The 19,334-nt window shown below is 40.9% G+C and overlaps 1 protein-coding gene across 9 annotated transcripts in view; it reads left to right on the top strand.

The window, feature by feature from the left end:
- Positions 1 to 19,334, top strand: part of APTX (aprataxin) — a 76,822-nt gene that overhangs the window by 26,091 nt on the left and 31,397 nt on the right. For 2 of the 9 annotated variants that reach the window (XM_064579381.1, XM_064579382.1), the window contains 5 exons: positions 77 to 379; positions 1,012 to 1,071; positions 2,139 to 2,365; positions 8,570 to 8,673; positions 8,772 to 9,460. In XM_064579381.1, the coding sequence (XP_064435451.1) occupies positions 161 to 379; positions 1,012 to 1,071; positions 2,139 to 2,365; positions 8,570 to 8,673; positions 8,772 to 9,022 (861 nt within the window). In that variant the 5' untranslated portion in view covers positions 77 to 160 and the 3' untranslated portion in view covers positions 9,023 to 9,460. The other 7 variants (XM_064579377.1, XM_064579376.1, XM_064579379.1 and 4 more) reach the window with 6 other exon arrangements.

Below are 19,334 nucleotides of genomic sequence, written 5' to 3'. Positions count from 1 at the left end.
AGTGGTTAACATAGCAGTGGCTATGCTGCTAATGGTATTATTGCTATCTTTGTAATTATTTTCTGATTATTTATAGGTAGGGGTCAATCCCACCAGCATTGACTCAGTCATAATTGGGAAGGACCAAGAGGTGAAGCTGCAGCCTGGCCAAGTTCTCCACATGGTGAATGAACTTTATCCATATATTGTAGAGTTTGAGGAAGAGGCAGAGAGCCCTGGCCTAGAAACACACAGGAAGAGAAAGAGGTCAGGCAACAGTGATTCTATAGAAAGGGATGCTGCCCAGGAAGCTGAGTCCTGTAGAGGACTGGAACCTGGGAGTGACCCTGGCCAATCCTCTGTGCCCTCAAAGAAAGGGAAAGATGCATCTACCAAAAAGGTGAGGGCGGTGTGCTTGATAGATGATGTGGAGATTAAATGAGATATAATGACTGCTTGATTGTTTTGTACACTGTAAAGCCCAGATATGCATAATGGGTTATTAACCATGACAAGGCTTATTAACCATGATGAAAGAGTCACTTGTTTGTGTCACCAGTCACTTGGGTGAATGTCCCTTCATGTACTTTTCTCTTGAATTCCTGAGGTAGGCCACTTGACGGTAGGGAGATAATGGCGATGTGCTTAGCATGGAACTGCTAAAATGGGTCAGTCATATGTTTATCTGTAGAAGGTTAGCATTGGAACACTGTTCATAGATCATGTGATTCGCATCCTGATGTCAAAGTGGAAATGTAGTTAGGCTGTAGATGGAGTGGGAGAGGGCGAAGAAGATGCAGTTGACACTGGCATCTCCAGCCTTCGTCTAGACACACAGCTCTGAATCCTGTATAGGAAGAAAATGGAGCCGGTTTAGGTTATAAAGGCAAACGATTGAGTAAAGGGGTATAGCTTAATTCTTAAAAACTAATCTCATTGCTAAGTTTGGTTGGGCTTTGCTGACATACAATATTAACTAATGCCAAATACAACTATTGACATTTGCAATTTTATGGCCCCTTTTTGTTTCAGGAATCATTGGGTCACTGGAGTCAAGGCTTGAAAATTTCTATGCAGGATCCCAAAATGCAGGTCAGAATAGCATTTTGGCATTGAAATACACTTCATGTTTTGTTTTTTTTTTTTTAAATAGATTTCTCCCGCATCATTTTTATTTATTTTTTTTTTTTTTAAGATTTTATTTATTTATTTGACAGAGACACAGTGAGAGAGGGAACACAAGCAGGGGGAGTGGGAGAGGGAGAAACAGGCTTCCTGCAGAGCAGGGAGCCCGATGCGGGGCTCGATCCCAGGACCCTGGGATCATGACCTGAGCCGAAGGCAGATGCTTAACGACTGAGCCACCCAGGCACCCCAATACACTTCATGTTTTAAGTGACTACTCCACAGAGGTCATAACTACAAGTGAAAGCAAAGGAGATCAGTCCTTCTGACTGAGGTTCGTTTTATTGGGCTATTTTGTGAGAACCAAGCGTCTTTTCCCATTATCAGTAAGTTAGTAACTGGAATTGGTTGGAGAGAAGCTCAGTTCCTTAAATGAATATCCCCTCTTCTTTGTTCCTCCTAAACTTCTGGGTGCTATTAAGGGAAGTTGTGTTAACCTTAGTGGGGTTTCTTTCAAGGGAGTGTCAGGTAATATATTGTGACTGTAGTTATTGGGCTCCCTGGGATTAATAGTCAGGCGTCATCCTGGGAGGAGTCTTTGAGTTCTTCTTAAATTACATCCTGGGTGACAAGGGGCCAGATCTGGTAGGGCTTCTTGGAACACATGATTGTGACACATGGTCTGCTGGGTTAGAGTGGAGAAGGGTGCATTTGAATTAATGCTTGCGGGGGTGTTACATCAGAACCTTGGGAACTATTTTGTACTATGCATTTTCTGTTTATTCTTTGTAGTGTGGTGACTGAACTCTGGAGTCAACTAGACCTGGTTTACAATCTTAGACTTCCCACTTTGTTAACTCTGTGACAGTGCAAGACATGTTCCAAGTCTCAGTTCTCATCTGACAAAATTGGGATACTGAAACCTTTTACATAAGATTGTGTTGGGAGTTAAGTGAGTTAGTGAATATGACAGCACCTGGCATGCAGAAGATGTGTGGTAGATGTCTGTTCCTTCTCTTATGCCCCTCTGCTAGGTTTACAAAGATGAGCAGGTGGTGGTGATTAAGGATAAATATCCCAAGGCTCGTCATCACTGGCTGGTCTTACCATGGGCTTCCATTTCCAGTCTGAAGGCTGTGACCAGGGAACACCTTGAGCTCCTTAAACACATGCACACTGTGGGGGAAAAGATGATCACAGATTTTGCTGGGTCCAGCAAACTCCGCTTCCGTTTGGGTTACCATGCCATTCCCAGCATGAGGTAAGTGTCGTGTGTAGTGCCAGTGCATTCTGGTTCTGTCTAGGTGGACAGATGGATTCAGCCTAGGTGTGCTGATAGTTCCAAGGCCCAGGGGACTAGGGTGGGATGTTTCCAAGGAAGGTGGGCTGAAACTTCCACCCTTATGCCTGACTTGCTTTGATTTTTCTTTTTATTTTTTGTGCCTGTGACTTTTATTAAGATTTTTCAGAAGCATCTATAAACTCCTAAACAATTAAGGACCACTGCTTTGAAGGAGACAAACATCACTGACTTTTATTGTGACAACTCAGTAGATCTAAGATTTAAAGTAAAATGAGAGAAAAATATAGAGCCTGTTTGCCTTTGGCTCATACCCAGAAGTATTCAGAAAGGAATAACAGTCTTTTTAAAGAATGCAAGCAAGGCAGATCACCATAGTTCTTTAGAGCTAAGCAACAAGATAAGCAGACTAATTGGATTTTGGAGTTTTTATCTTGTATTTGTTTGTTTTTTTGGTGATAAAATATACCTAACAAGATTTAACATTTTAATGATTTTAAGTATTACAGTTCATTGGCGTTTAAGTACATATACATTATTATGCAGCCATCACCATCGTTTGCTTCTAGATCCTTTTTCGTCTTCCCAAACTACATCCCGTTCCGCTCTACAGTCCCTGGCAATTATCATTCTACTTTCTGTTTCTATAAATTTGACTACTCTAGGTGCTTCATATAAGTGGAATCATACAGTATCTGTCTTTTTGTGACTGCTTATTTCACTTAGGATCATGTCTTCAAGGTCCGTCTCTTCTGTAGCATGTGTCAGAATTTCTTTTGGTTATTTTTTTTTAACTGCCCAACATTCTTCACATTTTATTCAGCGAATTATGACTTATATGATGGGCCACTTTAACCAAATGAAATTTTTATGCCACATTTTTTCCCCCATCAGTATTTTTTTTTTTTTTTAATTGAGGTATCACTGGGGCGCCTGGGTGGCTCGGTCATTAGCGTCTGCCTTTGGCTCAGGTCATGATCCCAGGGTTCTGGGATCGAGCCCTGCATTGGGCTCCCTGCTCAGAGGGAAGCCTGCTTCCCCCTCTCCCACTCCCTCTGCTTGTGTTCTCTCTCTCGCTGTGTCTTTCTCTGTCAAATAAAATCTTAAAAAAAAATAGAGGCATAACTTACATACAACAAAATGCACAAGATTTATAGTTTGGTCAGTTTTGACAAACATTTATCCCTTGTAACTATCACTCTGATTAAAATACAGAACATTTCTGTCATATCCCAGAAAGTTCCCCTGCGCTTCTTTTCAATTAGTCTTCCCCTCAGCCCTCAAGCGTTGTTCTGATTTCTTTCTGCATAGGTTAGTTTTGCCTGTTCTAGAGCTTCATATAAGTGGAATCATACAATGTGTACTTTTCTTCTGTCGGACCTTTTTTAGCATTATGATTTTGAGATTCATGTATGTTGTTGTGTATATCATGCACATACTTCATTTTTTTGCCCTTTGGTAAATTCCTGGAAGTGAAGTTGCTAGGTCATAGGGTTGATGTATGTTGGGCCTCATTTAAAAAAAATGCAGTTGACTACTGGGTATTTACCCCAAATATACAAATGTAGGGATCCGAAGGGGTACGTGCACCCCGATGTTTATAGCAGCAATGTCCACAATAGCCAAACTGTGGAAAGAGCCAAGATGTCCATCGACAGATGAATGGATAAAGAAGATGTGGTATATATATACAATGGAATATTATGCAGCCATCAAAAGGAATGAGATCTTGCCATTTGCAGCAACGTGGATGGAACTGGAGGGTGTTATGCCGAGTGAAATAAGTCTATCAGAGAAAGACGTATCATATGACCTCACTGATATGAGGAATTCTTAATCTCAGGAAGCAAACTGAGGGTTGCTGGAGTGGGGGGTGGGGTGGGAGGAATGGGATGACTGGGTGATAGACACTGGGGAGGGTATGTGCTCTGGTAAGCGCTGTGAATTGTGCAAGACTGTTGAATCACAGATCTGTACCTCTGAAACAATGCAATATATGTTAAGAAAAAAAAAAGAACATAGGAGGGGAAGAATGAAGGGGGGGAAATCGGAGGGGGAGACAAACCATGAGAGACGATGGACTCTGAAAAACAAACTGAGGGTTCTAGAGGGGAGGGGGTGAGGGGATGGGTTAGCCTGGTGATTTGGTATTAAAGAGGGCACGTTCTACATGGAGCACTGGGTGTTACATGCAAACAATGAATCATGGAACACTACATCAAAAACTAATGATGTAATGTATGGTGATTAACATAACAATAAAATTAAAAAAAAGAAATAGAACACTTTAGAAAATAACAAAAAAAAAATGCAGTTGATCCTTGAACAACATAGGTTTGAATTGTGCTGGTCCACCTATATGCAGATGTTTTTTGATATAGTAAAATACTGTAAATGTATTTTCATTGTGACTTTCTTAACTTTTTCTTTTCTCTGCCTTACTTTATTGTAAGATTTCAGTATATAATATATATAGCATACAAAATATGTGTTAATGGACTGTTTATGTTATTGGTGAGGCTTCTGATCAACAGTAGGATATTAGTAGTTTTGGGGGGAGTAAAAAATTACACTTTTGGGTTTTTGATAGTGTGGGGGGGTCAGCTCAAGGATCAACTGTATATATATTTTGTTAAAATCTTATTCAAAAATTTAGGGCAAAAGTCACCCATAATCATAATCCTATTTCTCCAGTGCTGCACAGCCCATGACTAACAGAGCCCTTTGACTACAGAGTGCTTTTCACATAGTAATCATGGTGTCCATACCTTTATTATGTAATACATGCTATTGTTCTAAGAATGTTAAAAAGAGCTGTGGCAAGTGTGGGTGGGAAGCAAAATGAGCAGTAATTTGCCACTCACATCTCCTTTTATGATCACTATTTATAATTTTGAATAAACAGTATGGAAAGGAAAGGGTAACAGATTTTTTTTTCTTATAAAAGTAATATATTTTCTGTTTAGAAAATATAAAAAAAAGTGTGAAGCAAAACAAAGATCTTCCATAATATCACCACTAATTAAATTCTAGACCTTATTTGAATTTCACCTTTCTTTATTTTTTATTTTTTTTATTTTTATGTTTTTCTGTTCCAGGATCTAATCCAGGATCCTGCATTGGATTTATTTGTTGTCTCTCGTTAGTTTCCCCTAATTTGTGACACTTCCTTCTCCTTTCCTAGTTTTTATGACCTTGACACTTTTGATGATTACTGGTGGTTGTTTTTTTTTTTTAAAGATTTTGTTTACTTATTGGTCAGAGACAGAGAGCATGAGCGGGGGCGCAGCAGGCAGAGGGAGAGGGAGAAGCAGACTCCCCGCTGAGCAAGGAGCCCGATGTGGGACTTGATCCCAGGACCCTGGGATCATGAGCCGAGCCGAAGGCAGACACCTAACTGACCGAGCCACCCAGGCGTCCCGATTACTGGTTGGTTTTATAGGATGTCTCTCATTTTGGATTTTTCTGATATTTTTTCATGATTAGATTGAGGTTATGCTTCCCCCACCCCGCCTAATACCACAGAGGTGATGTTGTGTCCTTCTCAGTATATTCATATCAAGGAGTACGTGATGTCGAGATAGCTTATTGCTCATATTAACCTTGATCATTTTTTTAGGGTGATGTCTGCCAGGTTTCTCTCCTGAGTTACTATTTCCCTTTGTAATTGATGAATGTCTTGAATAGTTAGAGACTATGCTAGTATCCTGTTTCTCCCCAAACTTTTGCCCAGTGATTTTAGCATTTATTGGAAGGTCTTGCCTGCAAGAGTTATTACTGTGGTGTTTACCTAATGGTGATTTTTTTTATTAATTAGAATTCTTCTATATGGAAGAGTTGTCCCTTCTCCCCCACTATGTATTTATTCAGTTATTTGTCAGTGTGGACTCATGGATATTTTATTCTATAGGTTTTAATTTAGTCTATCATTATTCATTTTGTTGCTCAAATTGTTCTAGCTTTAGTCCTTGGAAGCTCCTTTAGGTTGGGTCCCGAATCATTTGACAGGGCTCCAACATTTTTTGAGCACTTCTTTATTTTCTGGAATAAGATATTCCAGGCTTATCCTGTATTTTTCCTGTTCTCGCCCTGGAATGAACTTTTTATTTTATTTAGTTCATTTTATCGGAGAAAGAAAGATATTTATAAACCAACACTTGGATACTAGGTTTCTATATTGAGAGAAGTGGTTGATTCCAGGGTGTCTTTACTCCTAGGTCCTTTCGGCAGATAGGGCCAGGAAATACATGTGTGAATCCTAATCCATACAGATACACACACCTCCGTATTTCTTTCTTTATCTATTTCTGTATGTGTACAGAAAAACACAAGCTTATACTGGTATCTCTGGCTCCAGTTCAATTCTACACGGTTCATTCTTGTCTCCCCCTTTCCTTTATTGTAATTTCTTTCTCCAAGGGTGAAAAATCTGGCTCTCATTAGCTATAATAAATTCACTTTCCTGTTTGGTCTTAGTATATACATAAAACAATTACAGAATTGCTAGCTAACCCATAACCCTGTGAGAAAGACATTTACTCACAGTATTTCTGTATAGTTCTTTCCATCTTTACAGTATCCAAACTACTCTTTTCCGAAGTTCATTTCACTAGTTATTTTCTTCCTGAGCCCCTTCAGTGTGGTTCCCTTATTCGTTTGTAATACTGTTAGGTTTGTTTGATACTGCCTGTATTCCATTTTGGATTCCTGCATGTATTGGTTGGTTTTGATTATTTATTGGGAGGATAGAAAATACTAATGATTCTAAGAGTCGTATTTATACAAAAAGTGTTTAACAAGTCCAAAAGAGAACTCCTGGTTTTCTGCCCCAAACCTGCTTTTCCTTTAAGCTTCCCCATCTCTGTAAGTGGCACCTCCCCCAAACCACATCTAATCCATTAGGAAGTCCTATTGGTTCTATTGCAAAATATATTCCAAACACTACAGCTCTAATCTAAGGTGTGATTATTTCTGCAGTAGTTTCCTAACTCCTCTCTGTATCCATTGTTACCCTCTTTATAGTTCTTTCTCTGCAGGGCAGCCAGAGTGATCTTTTAAAAGTGCAAATCAGAGACAATGTAAGCAGAATACACTGCAGACCTCTTGTCAGCCTGTAAGACTCTTTATTTTCTGACTCCCACCTAGTCTCTCTTCCTCAGCTCGAACCATTCCAGCCCTATCTATCACCTTTCTGTTCCTCAATTGCGCCAAGTTCTTTCTTATCTCATAGTCTTTGCACTTGGCATTGCCACTCCCCAAAACATTCTTTCTCCAGATCTTTGCTTGCCTGACTGCTTTCTCAGCTCAAATCACTGCCTGGGAGTGGCCTTCCTTGAACACTCTAGCTAAAGAGGTAACTTCTAGCCCCTGAGCACTCTGTGTCCCATTTCCCTGGTTTGTGTTTTTCCTTAGCAATGTTTTTTTTTTTTTTTTTTTTTTTAAAGATTTTATTTATTTATTTGACAGAGAGAGAGAGTACAAGTAGGCAGAGTGGCAGGCAGAGGGAGAGGGAGAAGCAGGCTCTCCACTGAGCAGGGAGCCCAATGTGGGGCTCAATCCCAGGACCCTGGGATCATGACCTGAGCTGAAGGCAGCCGCTCAACTGACTGAGCCACCCAGGCGCCCTCCTTAGCAATGTTAATGATTTGAATTCTCCCTGTTATTTGTTTTCTTTTTAAAATTTGTCTTTCCTTACTAGAATATAATTTCTATAAGGGCAGAGGCCTTTCTCATTTTGTTCACTGCTAAATTCCCAGTGCTAGAATAATGGTTGGCTCTAGTAGGTACTTAGTAAGCATTAAATGTTCTTTTTTTTTTTTTTTTAATTATTTTTTTAAAGATTTTTTTTTTTAAATTTATTTATTCATGAGAGAGAGAGAGAGGCAGAGGCAGAGGGAGAAGCAGGCTCCCCATGGAGCAGGGAGCCCGATGTGGGACTCGATCCCAGGACCCTGGGATCATGACCTGAGCCGAAGGCAGACGCTTAACCTACTGAGCCACCCAGGCGTCCCAAGCATTAAATGTTCTTAAGTGAATGATTGAATGAATTAGATTAAATGGAAACACTAGCAATATTTTATATACCCATACTTTTACTGTTTGTCATTTTGATTAAGCCATAGTTTTTAATGGATTTAATGGTCAATTTCCTTCTCTCTCAACTAGCCATGTACACCTTCATGTGATCAGCCAGGATTTTGATTCTCCTTGCCTTAAAAACAAAAAACATTGGAATTCTTTCAATACAGAATACTTCCTAGAATCACAAGGTAAACAGAGTTCTTTAGTTTTCACATTTGTTTCATTTTCTCAGCTATTCTTTTTTTTTTTTTTCCTATTCTTATATTTGATTTTCTTGTTTCTTTAGATAATTACCTGGCCTCAAAAGCCCATGTACCACTTTGTGTCCCTATACGGAGAGACCCATTAAAAGAAACTGGATTAAAAAAAATAATAAAAAAAATAAAAGAAACTGGATATTTGGATTGCCACTTTGTTTTGAGCAACCTTCTTGCGGGGGACCTAGAAAGCTGTTATGTCAGAGTCAGAAAGATGTTTTATTGTAACGACAGGGGACTTAAAGATTGTCCTGAGAATTATTGGAGTTCGTGGATGTGAAAGCTCTGAACAGTTGTCTTTTCTGCCATCAGCTGGATAGGAGCTTGGGGGCAGCCTCATGTCACAAGTGGTTAATTAACAGGGGAGGGCTGCATGTATGTGGAAGGGAGCATTTCCCCATGTGTATACTGTGGAACTTCAGTATGCTGGGACATTAATGATGGCAACTACCACTGACCAAGGGCTAACCAGCAGTAAAGCACTGTGGTGACATGTAACATGGTTTGCTTACAGTGTGTCCTAAAGGAATGTAATTATTTCAAAAACAGGTTGCTCAGATTTAGAATCTGATCAAGCCCATTTTCCCCACAGTGGGTTTAACCTCAAGTTTACTAGCTTTAGGATACCTGGCATATTTTTATTTGGAGTCAGATTTGCTTTTCTGGGGGGTATCTTATATTGGCTTTTCAGAGTAGCTGGGCTCTGAACTTTTTTCTTTGCTTGCAGCTGTGATAGAGATGGTACAGGACGCTGGCACAGTGAGTGTCCGAGATGGGATGCCTGAGCTCTTGAGGCTGCCCCTGCGTTGTCACGAGTGCCAGGAGTCGCTGCCTTCCATTCCCCAGCTGAAAGAGCATCTCAGGAGGCACTGGCCACAGTGATTCCACGGAGCCTGAACCTTTGCAGCAGGTGTGGCTGATTGTGTAGAGCAAATTCCTGGCACCTGTCCTGGATTGCCTGTGAACTTTTATTTCTTGAATTAAAACATGCAGTTTTTTTTTTTTTTTTTTTAAACAAAGCTTCTTCTGTTCCTGAGTGGCTACAATATGGGGTGACTTGAAGTAGTTTAGGAATTAGGAATTTGGGTTTGTCATGGATGTGTCCTCCGGTGATGGTGGCTGGGATAGGCCTGATCCCCAGGCTCCAGGATCCATGTCAGGTCTGACTGATGGGGGGCAAAGCCATGTTCAAACTGACCTAATGCAAGATATGGAAGAGGGTGGGCTATATATTTCTGTCCATACATTTAATCCTTTCTCCCCCGAGACCTGTGGTACTACTCTTCATCAGAGCAGCTAGAGAGGTCTCATATTTATCCTGAAGGCCCTAATTGGTCTTGTTTTCTGATCTTAATCTCTTCTGTAATATTCTTTCTCTTTCCTTTCTTCATGGAGAAACTTAGTTGCTTCTCTCCCTTTCATTCCTTTCTATCCAAAACCACCCATGCTTCCTTCTCAGGAAATGTGTCTCACCAGTTCTTATTCATTTTAAGCAAACAGGCTAGACGAGGGGGTGGAGAGATGGAGTTTTCTAATATTAGGGGTTCCTGGCTGGTGAGGAAATACTTGGCCAAATGTTCATCACGGTTTGGTTGTCAAGTCTTCTTGCTGGTCTGCTTGGATCTTTCGTCTGAAAATAAAGTTTATTTGTTGGGGGCAGCTCTCTTAGGTAGTTGAAAACTGTTGGCAGTTCAGGTAATAGTCACAGATTTAGTTCTCATGCATGCAGAGGTCGCTGTTGACTGAAAAGTTGCACAGAACCCCATAGCTTCATTTTTCACCAAATTTGGATGGTACTGTTGGAGCAAGTTGATTTTTGGATAATGTCAGAACTGAAGGTAAAGGGAAATCTAAAATGTTTTTGATTATATTCGTGATCTATTTGAGGATTGGACTCTTTTTGCTCTTGAGTTAAAAAAAAAAATACCCTTAATAATAACTTCTCTCTGGAGAATACCTCAGTCCATAGAGACCACATTTGACCTCAGTCTTTCACAAACAGGATGCTACAGTGGTTTCTTGGTGAGCATGGATATAGTCATAATTAGCAGTAATTAATGATTACAGCAGCTAACACTCAACTCCTGTGTGTCTGGGCATTATGCTAAACACTTTGTTCAAATTATCTCATTTACTTCTCACTGTATGTAATTCTATGGGGTAGGTACCATTGTTATGACCCTTTAAAGGATAAAAATTTAATAATCTATAAAAGTTGCTGGGCTTCAAAGTTGGTCTTGGTTCTGGTGCATCAAATTCATTTTTCCTATTAGTTGAAGAATATAAATGTATTACTAACCAGTAGGAGCCATAGACCCCCCCCCAGGGGCCTTTGGCCTGTGCTGGCCAGAAGCTCTCCATGGCATTTCAATGATTTATCTGAGGACTGTAAGTTCCTTTAAAGCCCCTTTTCCACATCTGATGCCTTAAAGCCCCTAGAAACCCTAGATACTTTCTAAAGGTACACTCCATGGTTGCCTGAGATCAGAATTGCTAGTTCCATTTTACAACCTGGAAATATCTGGGCTCTACCCCAGAACTACTGAATCACGATTATAGGAATCTATAAAACAAACATTCATTGGGTGCCTGGGTGGCTCAGTTGGCTGACTCTTGATTTTCTCTTGGGTCATGATCTCAGGGTTGTGAGATCGAGCCCCAAGTTGGGCTCTGCGCTGAGCGTGGAACCTGCTTGGGAGTCTCTCTCTCCCTCTCCCTCTGCCCCTCCCCCTGCTCGAGCACACTCTCTCTCTCTGTCAAAATGAAACAAAACAAAACAAGAAACCAACAGCAAAAACACTCAGGATGACTTATTCATACTAAAGTTTGAGAACCATAATATAAATGAAATCTGGGCTTCAAAGCACCTTGCATTTCTGAAACTCCTGGATTAGACTCTGTCCTGTGAGGATATACACACCATTTTCTGGTTGGCTTTCTGGGCTAGTTGCAGGCCTTCCTTCCCTTTGCAGGGTCAGTTTTATTTCAGGATCCAGGGAGACCTTGGGCATTAGATAAGGGAGAATGACTGGTTATAGGGACTGGTGCTTTGTTTCTACAGGGATTGGGGGGAGGCCCTCGGGCCCCATGCTTTTAGGGGCAAGGCCTAGAGCTGATGACTGTCCGTCTTCAATGATTCCCATCTCCTCCTTCTGTTCAGAGGGCAGTCTCAGAGGCGTGGCCTGGGGTCTGTGATGAACTCAGCTAACCTTAGGCTCAGAGCATATATATTTTTCCTCTTCTGGTTCTATCTCTGAGATATCCAGGTACAAATGGTCCTTTCAGGGACCAGACCATAGTTGAGATGGTCACTGAGTCCTTGCAGCCTCAGGGATGTTTTCTGGAGCCTGGAATCTGGTAGTTAGTCACATATACTGCATATGGCTGGATATCAGAGATTCAGGGCTGAGCTGTGTCAGAATTGACCTAACTGCTTCTCTCTATCCCAGTAACTATAACTTGAAGATTTCCACAGAGCTCTGAAGATTCTTCCATAGATTAGGTTAAAAATATGATGAAGGCCATGAAGTTCACTCCCCAAAATATATATACACATCTTATGTACCCTTAAAGTGCTTCCATAGACTCCCTGGGGGTCTGTGGACCCCAACTTAAGAAACTCTGCTATGGAGAAAAAGGTCATCACTATGCATCTGGGATTTTAGGAGGTGTCTGGGATCACTATGGAGGTCTAGGGGAGAGACCTCATCTCTAGGATGTCCCTGGGATGCTCTCCTTTGATCTCATGCTCCTCCCTCAACCCTTTGGCATGTGCACATCCTGGGGGCTTCTGGCTTCTGGCTCCAGTTTAGCCATCACATGGAGACAGGAATCTTGGGAAATAGAGAAATCCTCAGCAGGTCTGAGGGGTTTAGGAACCCTGACTGACAGACTTACCATGAGCCATCTAAAAGGCAGTGAATCTACACTACTAAAACCAGTCATCTGCATAAATAGATCAGCTATATCATGAATGTATCCCAGGATAGTGGGAGTGGCAATACCTCTTGGGTACAGTATGTTAACAGTCCAAACTGTGCTGGACTCCATAAGTAATCTCTGACTAAGGCAGAGATTTCACTGAGGCCTCAGCCAATGTCCTTGAGAATTGCAGAACATTAAACTTCAGATAAGGTACCCAGTGAACTTTTTAAAAATAGATACTGCAAAAACATTCAATTTAATTTTTTACCTAATCAACAATGCTATATAGTTTAGCATATTGATATTAAAATCAAAATGAGAATATTTGATAAGAAACTGCAACCAAGGAAAAACTATATCACAGTGTAATATGTGAGATATAATGAAGGGAAATTTGGACCATTTCAACATTTTTTGTTCAGCCAGGCTACTCTGACCTTGAATAATAGAATTTTTGGATGAGCAAATGTGAATAATGATTTTGGGGGCCAGAAAAAGGGTCTGAAATATTGAGGTATATAGACCCCATGGCACCCTCTCTCCCAGGTGGACTATTATTACATTATCACTAGAAAAAACGATCTTTGCCTGTTTATCCCAGATTTATTATTGTGTTACAATTGGATGGAGTCTTCTCTAGGTACTGGGCATACTGGCATGAAAAAATAGAACAAATTCATATAACTCATATTTGTGACTCCAAGTTGTATTTCCTCCAATTAGGGACTATCCTCTTCTGCCTAAGCCCCATCATATCCAGGCCAGGCAGCAGTTTTATTAAAATACAATGGTTAAATATGGGTGGTTACTTCAACTCTAGCCAAGAAGCCAAATTTATAATCGAGTTCTTTTGTTGCTTAAAGAGAAGGTAGATATGATGACAGAGATGAACTGGAACCTGAAACTGAGCAAGTGAATGCTTTATATGAGAGCATGAAGAGTAGACCTTAAATAGTTTATTACAGATCTTAAGTCAGAGCTGGAGAAAAGGGTTCTCAAATTCCATTAGACTCTCTGAACTAGAGTAATCTACTCTATGTCTTTTCATTTATTTTATTTTAATTTTTTTTAGCAAACAAACTCTACCATCAAGGAATGGGTTTTGGGTTTTAGAGTCTACTGATGATTAGTGCTCTGATGCATTATTAGCATTATGTAGGCCATTGTTGAATGACTCATTAAATCAGACACATTCAAGTGCCTGAGTGTTCCCTTGTCAGCAGCTGCTCTCTACCCAAACTTCAGGGAAGGGAATGGCCAGACTGTGGAATAGTGGGAAAGGAGTTTAGGAGTTTAGACCTCTAGGATTCTGGGCCATTCACTACTCAACTCCTTTTGTCTGTTCCATTTTATAAATTTATTTTGAGACCATCTATTTCAACTTCCTCAATTTTTAGAAGGCAGCTGGGACTTGAAGATTTAAGGGGCTCATTTAGCAATTTAAACCAGATCTTGGCCTTTATTGCAATCCTCTTCTCGACTCTTCCCAGATCCTCTTAGACAATGGCAGCTTTTTTTTTTTTTTTCAAAGATTTTATTTATTTATTTGAGACAGAATGAGAGAGAGAGAGCACATGAGAGGGGGGAGGGTCAGAGGGAGAAGCAGACTCCCTGCAGAGCAGGGAGCCCAATGCGGGACTCGATCCAGGGACTCCAGGATCATGACCCGAGCCGAAAGCAGTCGCTTAACCAACTGAGCCACCCAGGCGCCCGCAATGGCAGCTTTTTAAAAAAAATTTAAGTAAACTCTGCCCCCAACATGGGACTCGAACTCATGACCCCAAGATAAAGAGTCCCATGCTCTACCGATTGAGCCAGCCAGGGGCTGTAGACACTGCCATCTTATTTGAGAATAAGGATCAGCTGCTCTCCTAAGTCCCACTTGCTTCTGTCCTGCCTCATAATATTTTTTTCATGTAAATGTAGAGTAGAAAAAAAAATCACCTTAGGCTTATATTGGAAGTTCAGCTCTGTTCCATGTTAGCTGTGTGGCACTAGGGTAGTCATTTAACCTCTCTGGCCTCAATTTCATCATCTGTCAAATGGAACTAAAATATGTACCTCCCAGGTTGACTGAGGATTAAACAAGCATGAACATGAAAGGGCCAGGCACTGGGGTGGTCCAGCACTCAATCCTAGTCTCCTCTGCCAAACTCTAACCCCATATGATCTGTAAAGCCTTAGTGAATATTCTCTTAAGCAAGCCCTTTCCCCCTTCCAGTCTTGGTTTTTCATATTTAAAACCAGGGCCTTGGATTAGGTTATATTTAAAGTCCCTCCCTGTTAAGATTTGAGTCCTCAGCCATCAGCTGATTAGCTCCCATTGCTCTGTCCTCAAGGTCTTTTTTTTCCCCCTTCAGACTAAATTGGCAGATGAGCTTTCTAAATAGTGCAAGAAATTCTTTGCACTCATGCATTAACCTGTAAAGTAAGTTTTTAAAGAAGTCTTCATTTATCCCACTTCATGCTGATTCTGGACCCATGCGGGAGGCAAAGGGCATAGCTGAATCTAGGGGTTTAAATGATACCATTTAACACACACAGCGAGAGAGGGAACACAAGCAGGGGGAGTGGGAGAGGAAGAAGCAGGCTCCCCGCAGAGCAGGGAGCCCGATGCGGGACTCGATCCCAGGACCCTGGGATCATGACCTGAGCTGAAGGCAGTCGCTTAACCAACTGAGCCACCCAGGCGCCCAACCCTTCCACATTTCTGCCAAAGCAGAGAAAGCACCCTGACTTCTTTGCTTCGGTCACATAATCATCTCTAATCACTGTGTCTCTTCGGTGGATGGCATACTCTGGCCATCTCAAGTAACAGGACCATCTTGAGATGAGGGGTGGAGGGCCACACTAGAATTTCACGGAAGAGGGAGGAGCAGTTTGCAAAACAATAGTTGTTTACTGCTCATGTGGACTGCACACATCATTCCCATAGGCTGGGAGCTCCTTTGGCCCTACACTGTCACCATGGGATCTAAGACTGAAAAGGAGGCAAACTGTCCTGGACTTAAGGCAGCTACAAGTTGAAAAGTTGACACAATCCACTGCCCCCACTACTGACTTGTATTGTTTGCCTTGATTGGAAGAAAAACTGGATCATATTTTCAAATTTAATGATTAGTTACTGGCCAAGGACCTTTTGCAGAAATTTCCCCAGAAACTATAGGATATACTCTTAAAATGCTGGTTGGAGTTGCCAGGGTCCTAGGGCACCTCCATGTTGTGGTTCACCAGTAGACCATCAACCTTTGCTGCTCTGTCCTTAGCTGGGTTCTGGAGATAGGAGGTCAGAGCCAGGGCAGAGGAGAGGACTTTGAAGGATGCCTGAAAAGCCAGTTGAGCAGCTGGATTCTTACCTACTATGGACAGTAATTCCAGTATCACAAATATTCTCTGGGTTACTAAATACCTGGAGTGACTAGGGAACAGAAACTAATTTTTGCTTTCAAGAACCCAGAAAAGAGAAAATGTTCATGACAGAGAGAGGGTAGGAAATAGGTCAAATACTAAAATGTGGTCCCTCTGGCTGGTCAGGCGTTAGGGAAGAGACCCTACTAGGTATACCTATCTGAATTATCTGTCTGAGAAGCTGATAGACAGTAGGTCCCGATAACGTGAATGAGAAAAAGGCGCACCCTGCAGGCAGGAGCTTCTGGCCCATACTCATCTCTGAGGTTGAGGCCCAGGTACTGTACAGATGCCAAACCTTACAGGCCGGGGACCATTTTTTTCACCAGACCATGAAGTTCTCTAGAACAGATGCTGTTTTTTGGTTCTCCATCGAGTACTCAGTGAAATTCAGTGTACCTGGAACATAATAGGATCCCAATAAAATTTTGTTGAGTGAATGAAACCTCATGTTTCATTGAAAGCATGAAGAAAACAGCACTCTCTCTGTTGCAGCTGAATTTAACTGTCAAGTGTGTCTGGTGAGGCTACATCTTTGGCTTTTAGAAACACTTTAATAAACCTCTTATTGCCATTGTTTATGGACAAAGTATTTCATATGGATCAGAATTAGGGGAACATAAACATGTTAGTATCTTCTCATATAATGTTCTAGATAATATTTTCCTACATAACATTCCAGATTTTAATGTTTGCTAGCAAACCAGGTGATTAGGGCTATTGGGGTTTTCCATATCTTTTCAAGGGGAGGTCTATTTTTTGGGTTACTGTCTTTGGCCGCCAGATGGCAGCATTTGAACAAGAAATTCTTAATCTGTTTTCTAATCCAAAGCTTAGTTTCACATTCTATGTTTCAAAATCAATGCTTCACAATAAAATATGTAAGTTTTTTTTTTTTTAAATAAGGCTGATGTGTGTTTAACTGATGTCCTAATCAAGATAGAAGTTTGAGAGAAAACCAGGGTATAGGTAAGAATACAAAACATACATGATTGTTAAGGGGAGGCTGTTTGGCTCTGAGGTTAGACTCTATAATTAGTTAGAGCCAGGGTTGAGACCTGAGTCTGAAATTTATCAGATGAGGGTCTTGAAGCATGTCAAATGCATGGTAGGCCTTGAAAATATGATAGTTCATTTCCTCTCGTTCCTTAATTTGACCCCAAGATTAGTAACTCTTGCTCTCATCACAAGTATAACTGGGAGTAGCCCTGGGAGCAGACACTTCTGGGCCTATCCTTGAAAAGTGGTGTTATTTTTACATTGTCATAGTTATCAAGTCTTTGATGGTTTGATATTAGAGGAAGCCCTGTCAAAGCAAGACAAATGATACACAGAGACGGTAAAGGGGTATGTGTGCATTTTCCATGGGTCGGCTTTCCTCAAAACCTCCTTGTGATAGAAGAACCCAGCTTCACTTCTGTCCTCCAGCTCTTCTAAGACTTTTGTCTTCTAAGCAGGCAGAATAAATGCCCCAGCCTCAAATAGTGCCAGAATATTAGAATTGGAAAGAATTTTACAAGCCAGGACTTTTGACATTTTTTTTTAAGATTTTTTATTTATTTATTAGAGAGAGAGAGAACACGAGCAGGCAGAATAGCAGGTAGAGGGAGAGGGAGAAGCAGACTCCCTGTCGAGCAAGGAGCCGGATCATGACCGGAGCCGAAGGCAGTTGCTTAACCAACTGAGCCACCCAGGTGCCCCGGGACTTCTGACATTTTGAAGGAGTCACAGATTCAGAGAATTTGGTGAGAGCTATGGACCCTCTCTCCAGACATTTTCTTTTTTCTCCAAACATTTTCAACAAATCAATTATCCATGAATTTCCTAGGGCAGAGGTTCTCAACTGATGAGTGTGTGTGTGTGCACGCACGCACATATGAGCACACATGCACATGCATGTGCATTCTGTAGGCCCTGATTATTTTGAACCATCTGGTAGGGCTTTTTTTTTTTTTTTTTTTTTCAAAACCACACACAGAAAGTCACTCTACTACCATGGGAGGGCATCTAATGCTGTTGGTGCTTTGGTCAGGTAAGTGTTTAATCTTTTGCCCTGAGAATTTGTTAACACTCTTTAATCTAGTAGCCTCTGATGTCCCATTGAGGGGTTTGGGACACAGAAATTATTGTTATAACACCAGTGACAAACTTATGTCCTTATTAAACACCAAGAGTGTTTATATTCCCAAATTCATGCTTGGAGAAAATATACTAAAATGTTAATTAGTGGTTGGCTTTGGATGGTGAGAAGGTAGGTAATTTAAATTTTGTTATATTGTGCAGATTTCTAATTAGCCACGGTGAATATATATTTGGGAATGTGAAAAAAACCCCAGATTTTATTTTTTAAAGTAATAGATCACAAGGGAATGCAATTAACATTCAGTTACCTATATTAATAGCTGATAAAACAAAAAATGGCTAATAATTTTAGTAAGTCAAATCAGTTCTCCAGCCCTTTAGAGGCAGAAAGACATCCTGCAAGGCCAAATTCCAAGCTGTAGCAGGTTCAGTTGGACCTGAGGATGACACAAATGAAGGTAATTCAAGTTTTGGATTTGATTTCTCTGTTACTAGATCTAGAAAAGTAGATTTTCTGTTTGCCCCCAACCTTAATCTCTCTTTTATGGAAACGTCAACTACATTTTGTTCAAAATTGTTGTCCTAGCAACTTCTTAATTGTATTTATAAATGTCTTTCAGCGGCCTCTGAGGTCCCATAATTTCTCTTGAGTGTTATGTTGATGTGGCATGTTCTATTAAATTCCAATATTGAACCATCCTTGAGTTCTTGGAATGAACCTCTTGGCTACTCTTTTTCTTTTTTTTTTTTTTTTAAGATTTTATTTATTTATTCGAGAAAAAGATTGCGAGAGGGAGAGCACAAGTGGGGAGGGGGTGCCCGACATGGGGCTCGATCCCAGCACCCTGGGATCATGACCTGAGCCAAAGGCAGACGCTTAACCAACTGAGCCACCCAGGTGCTCCTGAGGGCTACTCTTTCAATGTTGCTTGGACTCCAGGAAACATTTTTGATGGATGGGATGGGGGTGAGTTCTATAGATTGATTCATGTGTGAAAGCTTTGTGTCCTGGAACCCAGACTTCTGATATGAAGTATCAGGAGAAGAGGGGAGAGCAAATGAGACCTGCAAATCATGGGGGGAGAATGGTTAGAATGCTGGATCAGTTCCTGGAATATCCTTTGTGGTAGAGAATTCAAGTAATGGGAAAGGTGATCTGACTTCTACATGATAACCCT

This window comes from Mirounga angustirostris, unplaced genomic scaffold (genome assembly GCF_029215605.1).
Source record: "Mirounga angustirostris isolate CCGP_5_RB_7025 unplaced genomic scaffold, mMirAng1.0.hap1 SCAF_15, whole genome shotgun sequence".
In the NCBI taxonomy this organism is placed as follows: domain Eukaryota; kingdom Metazoa; phylum Chordata; class Mammalia; order Carnivora; family Phocidae; genus Mirounga; species Mirounga angustirostris.
Note: the sequence above shows the minus strand (reverse complement) of the source record. Positions and strands in the feature narration are given on the sequence as shown.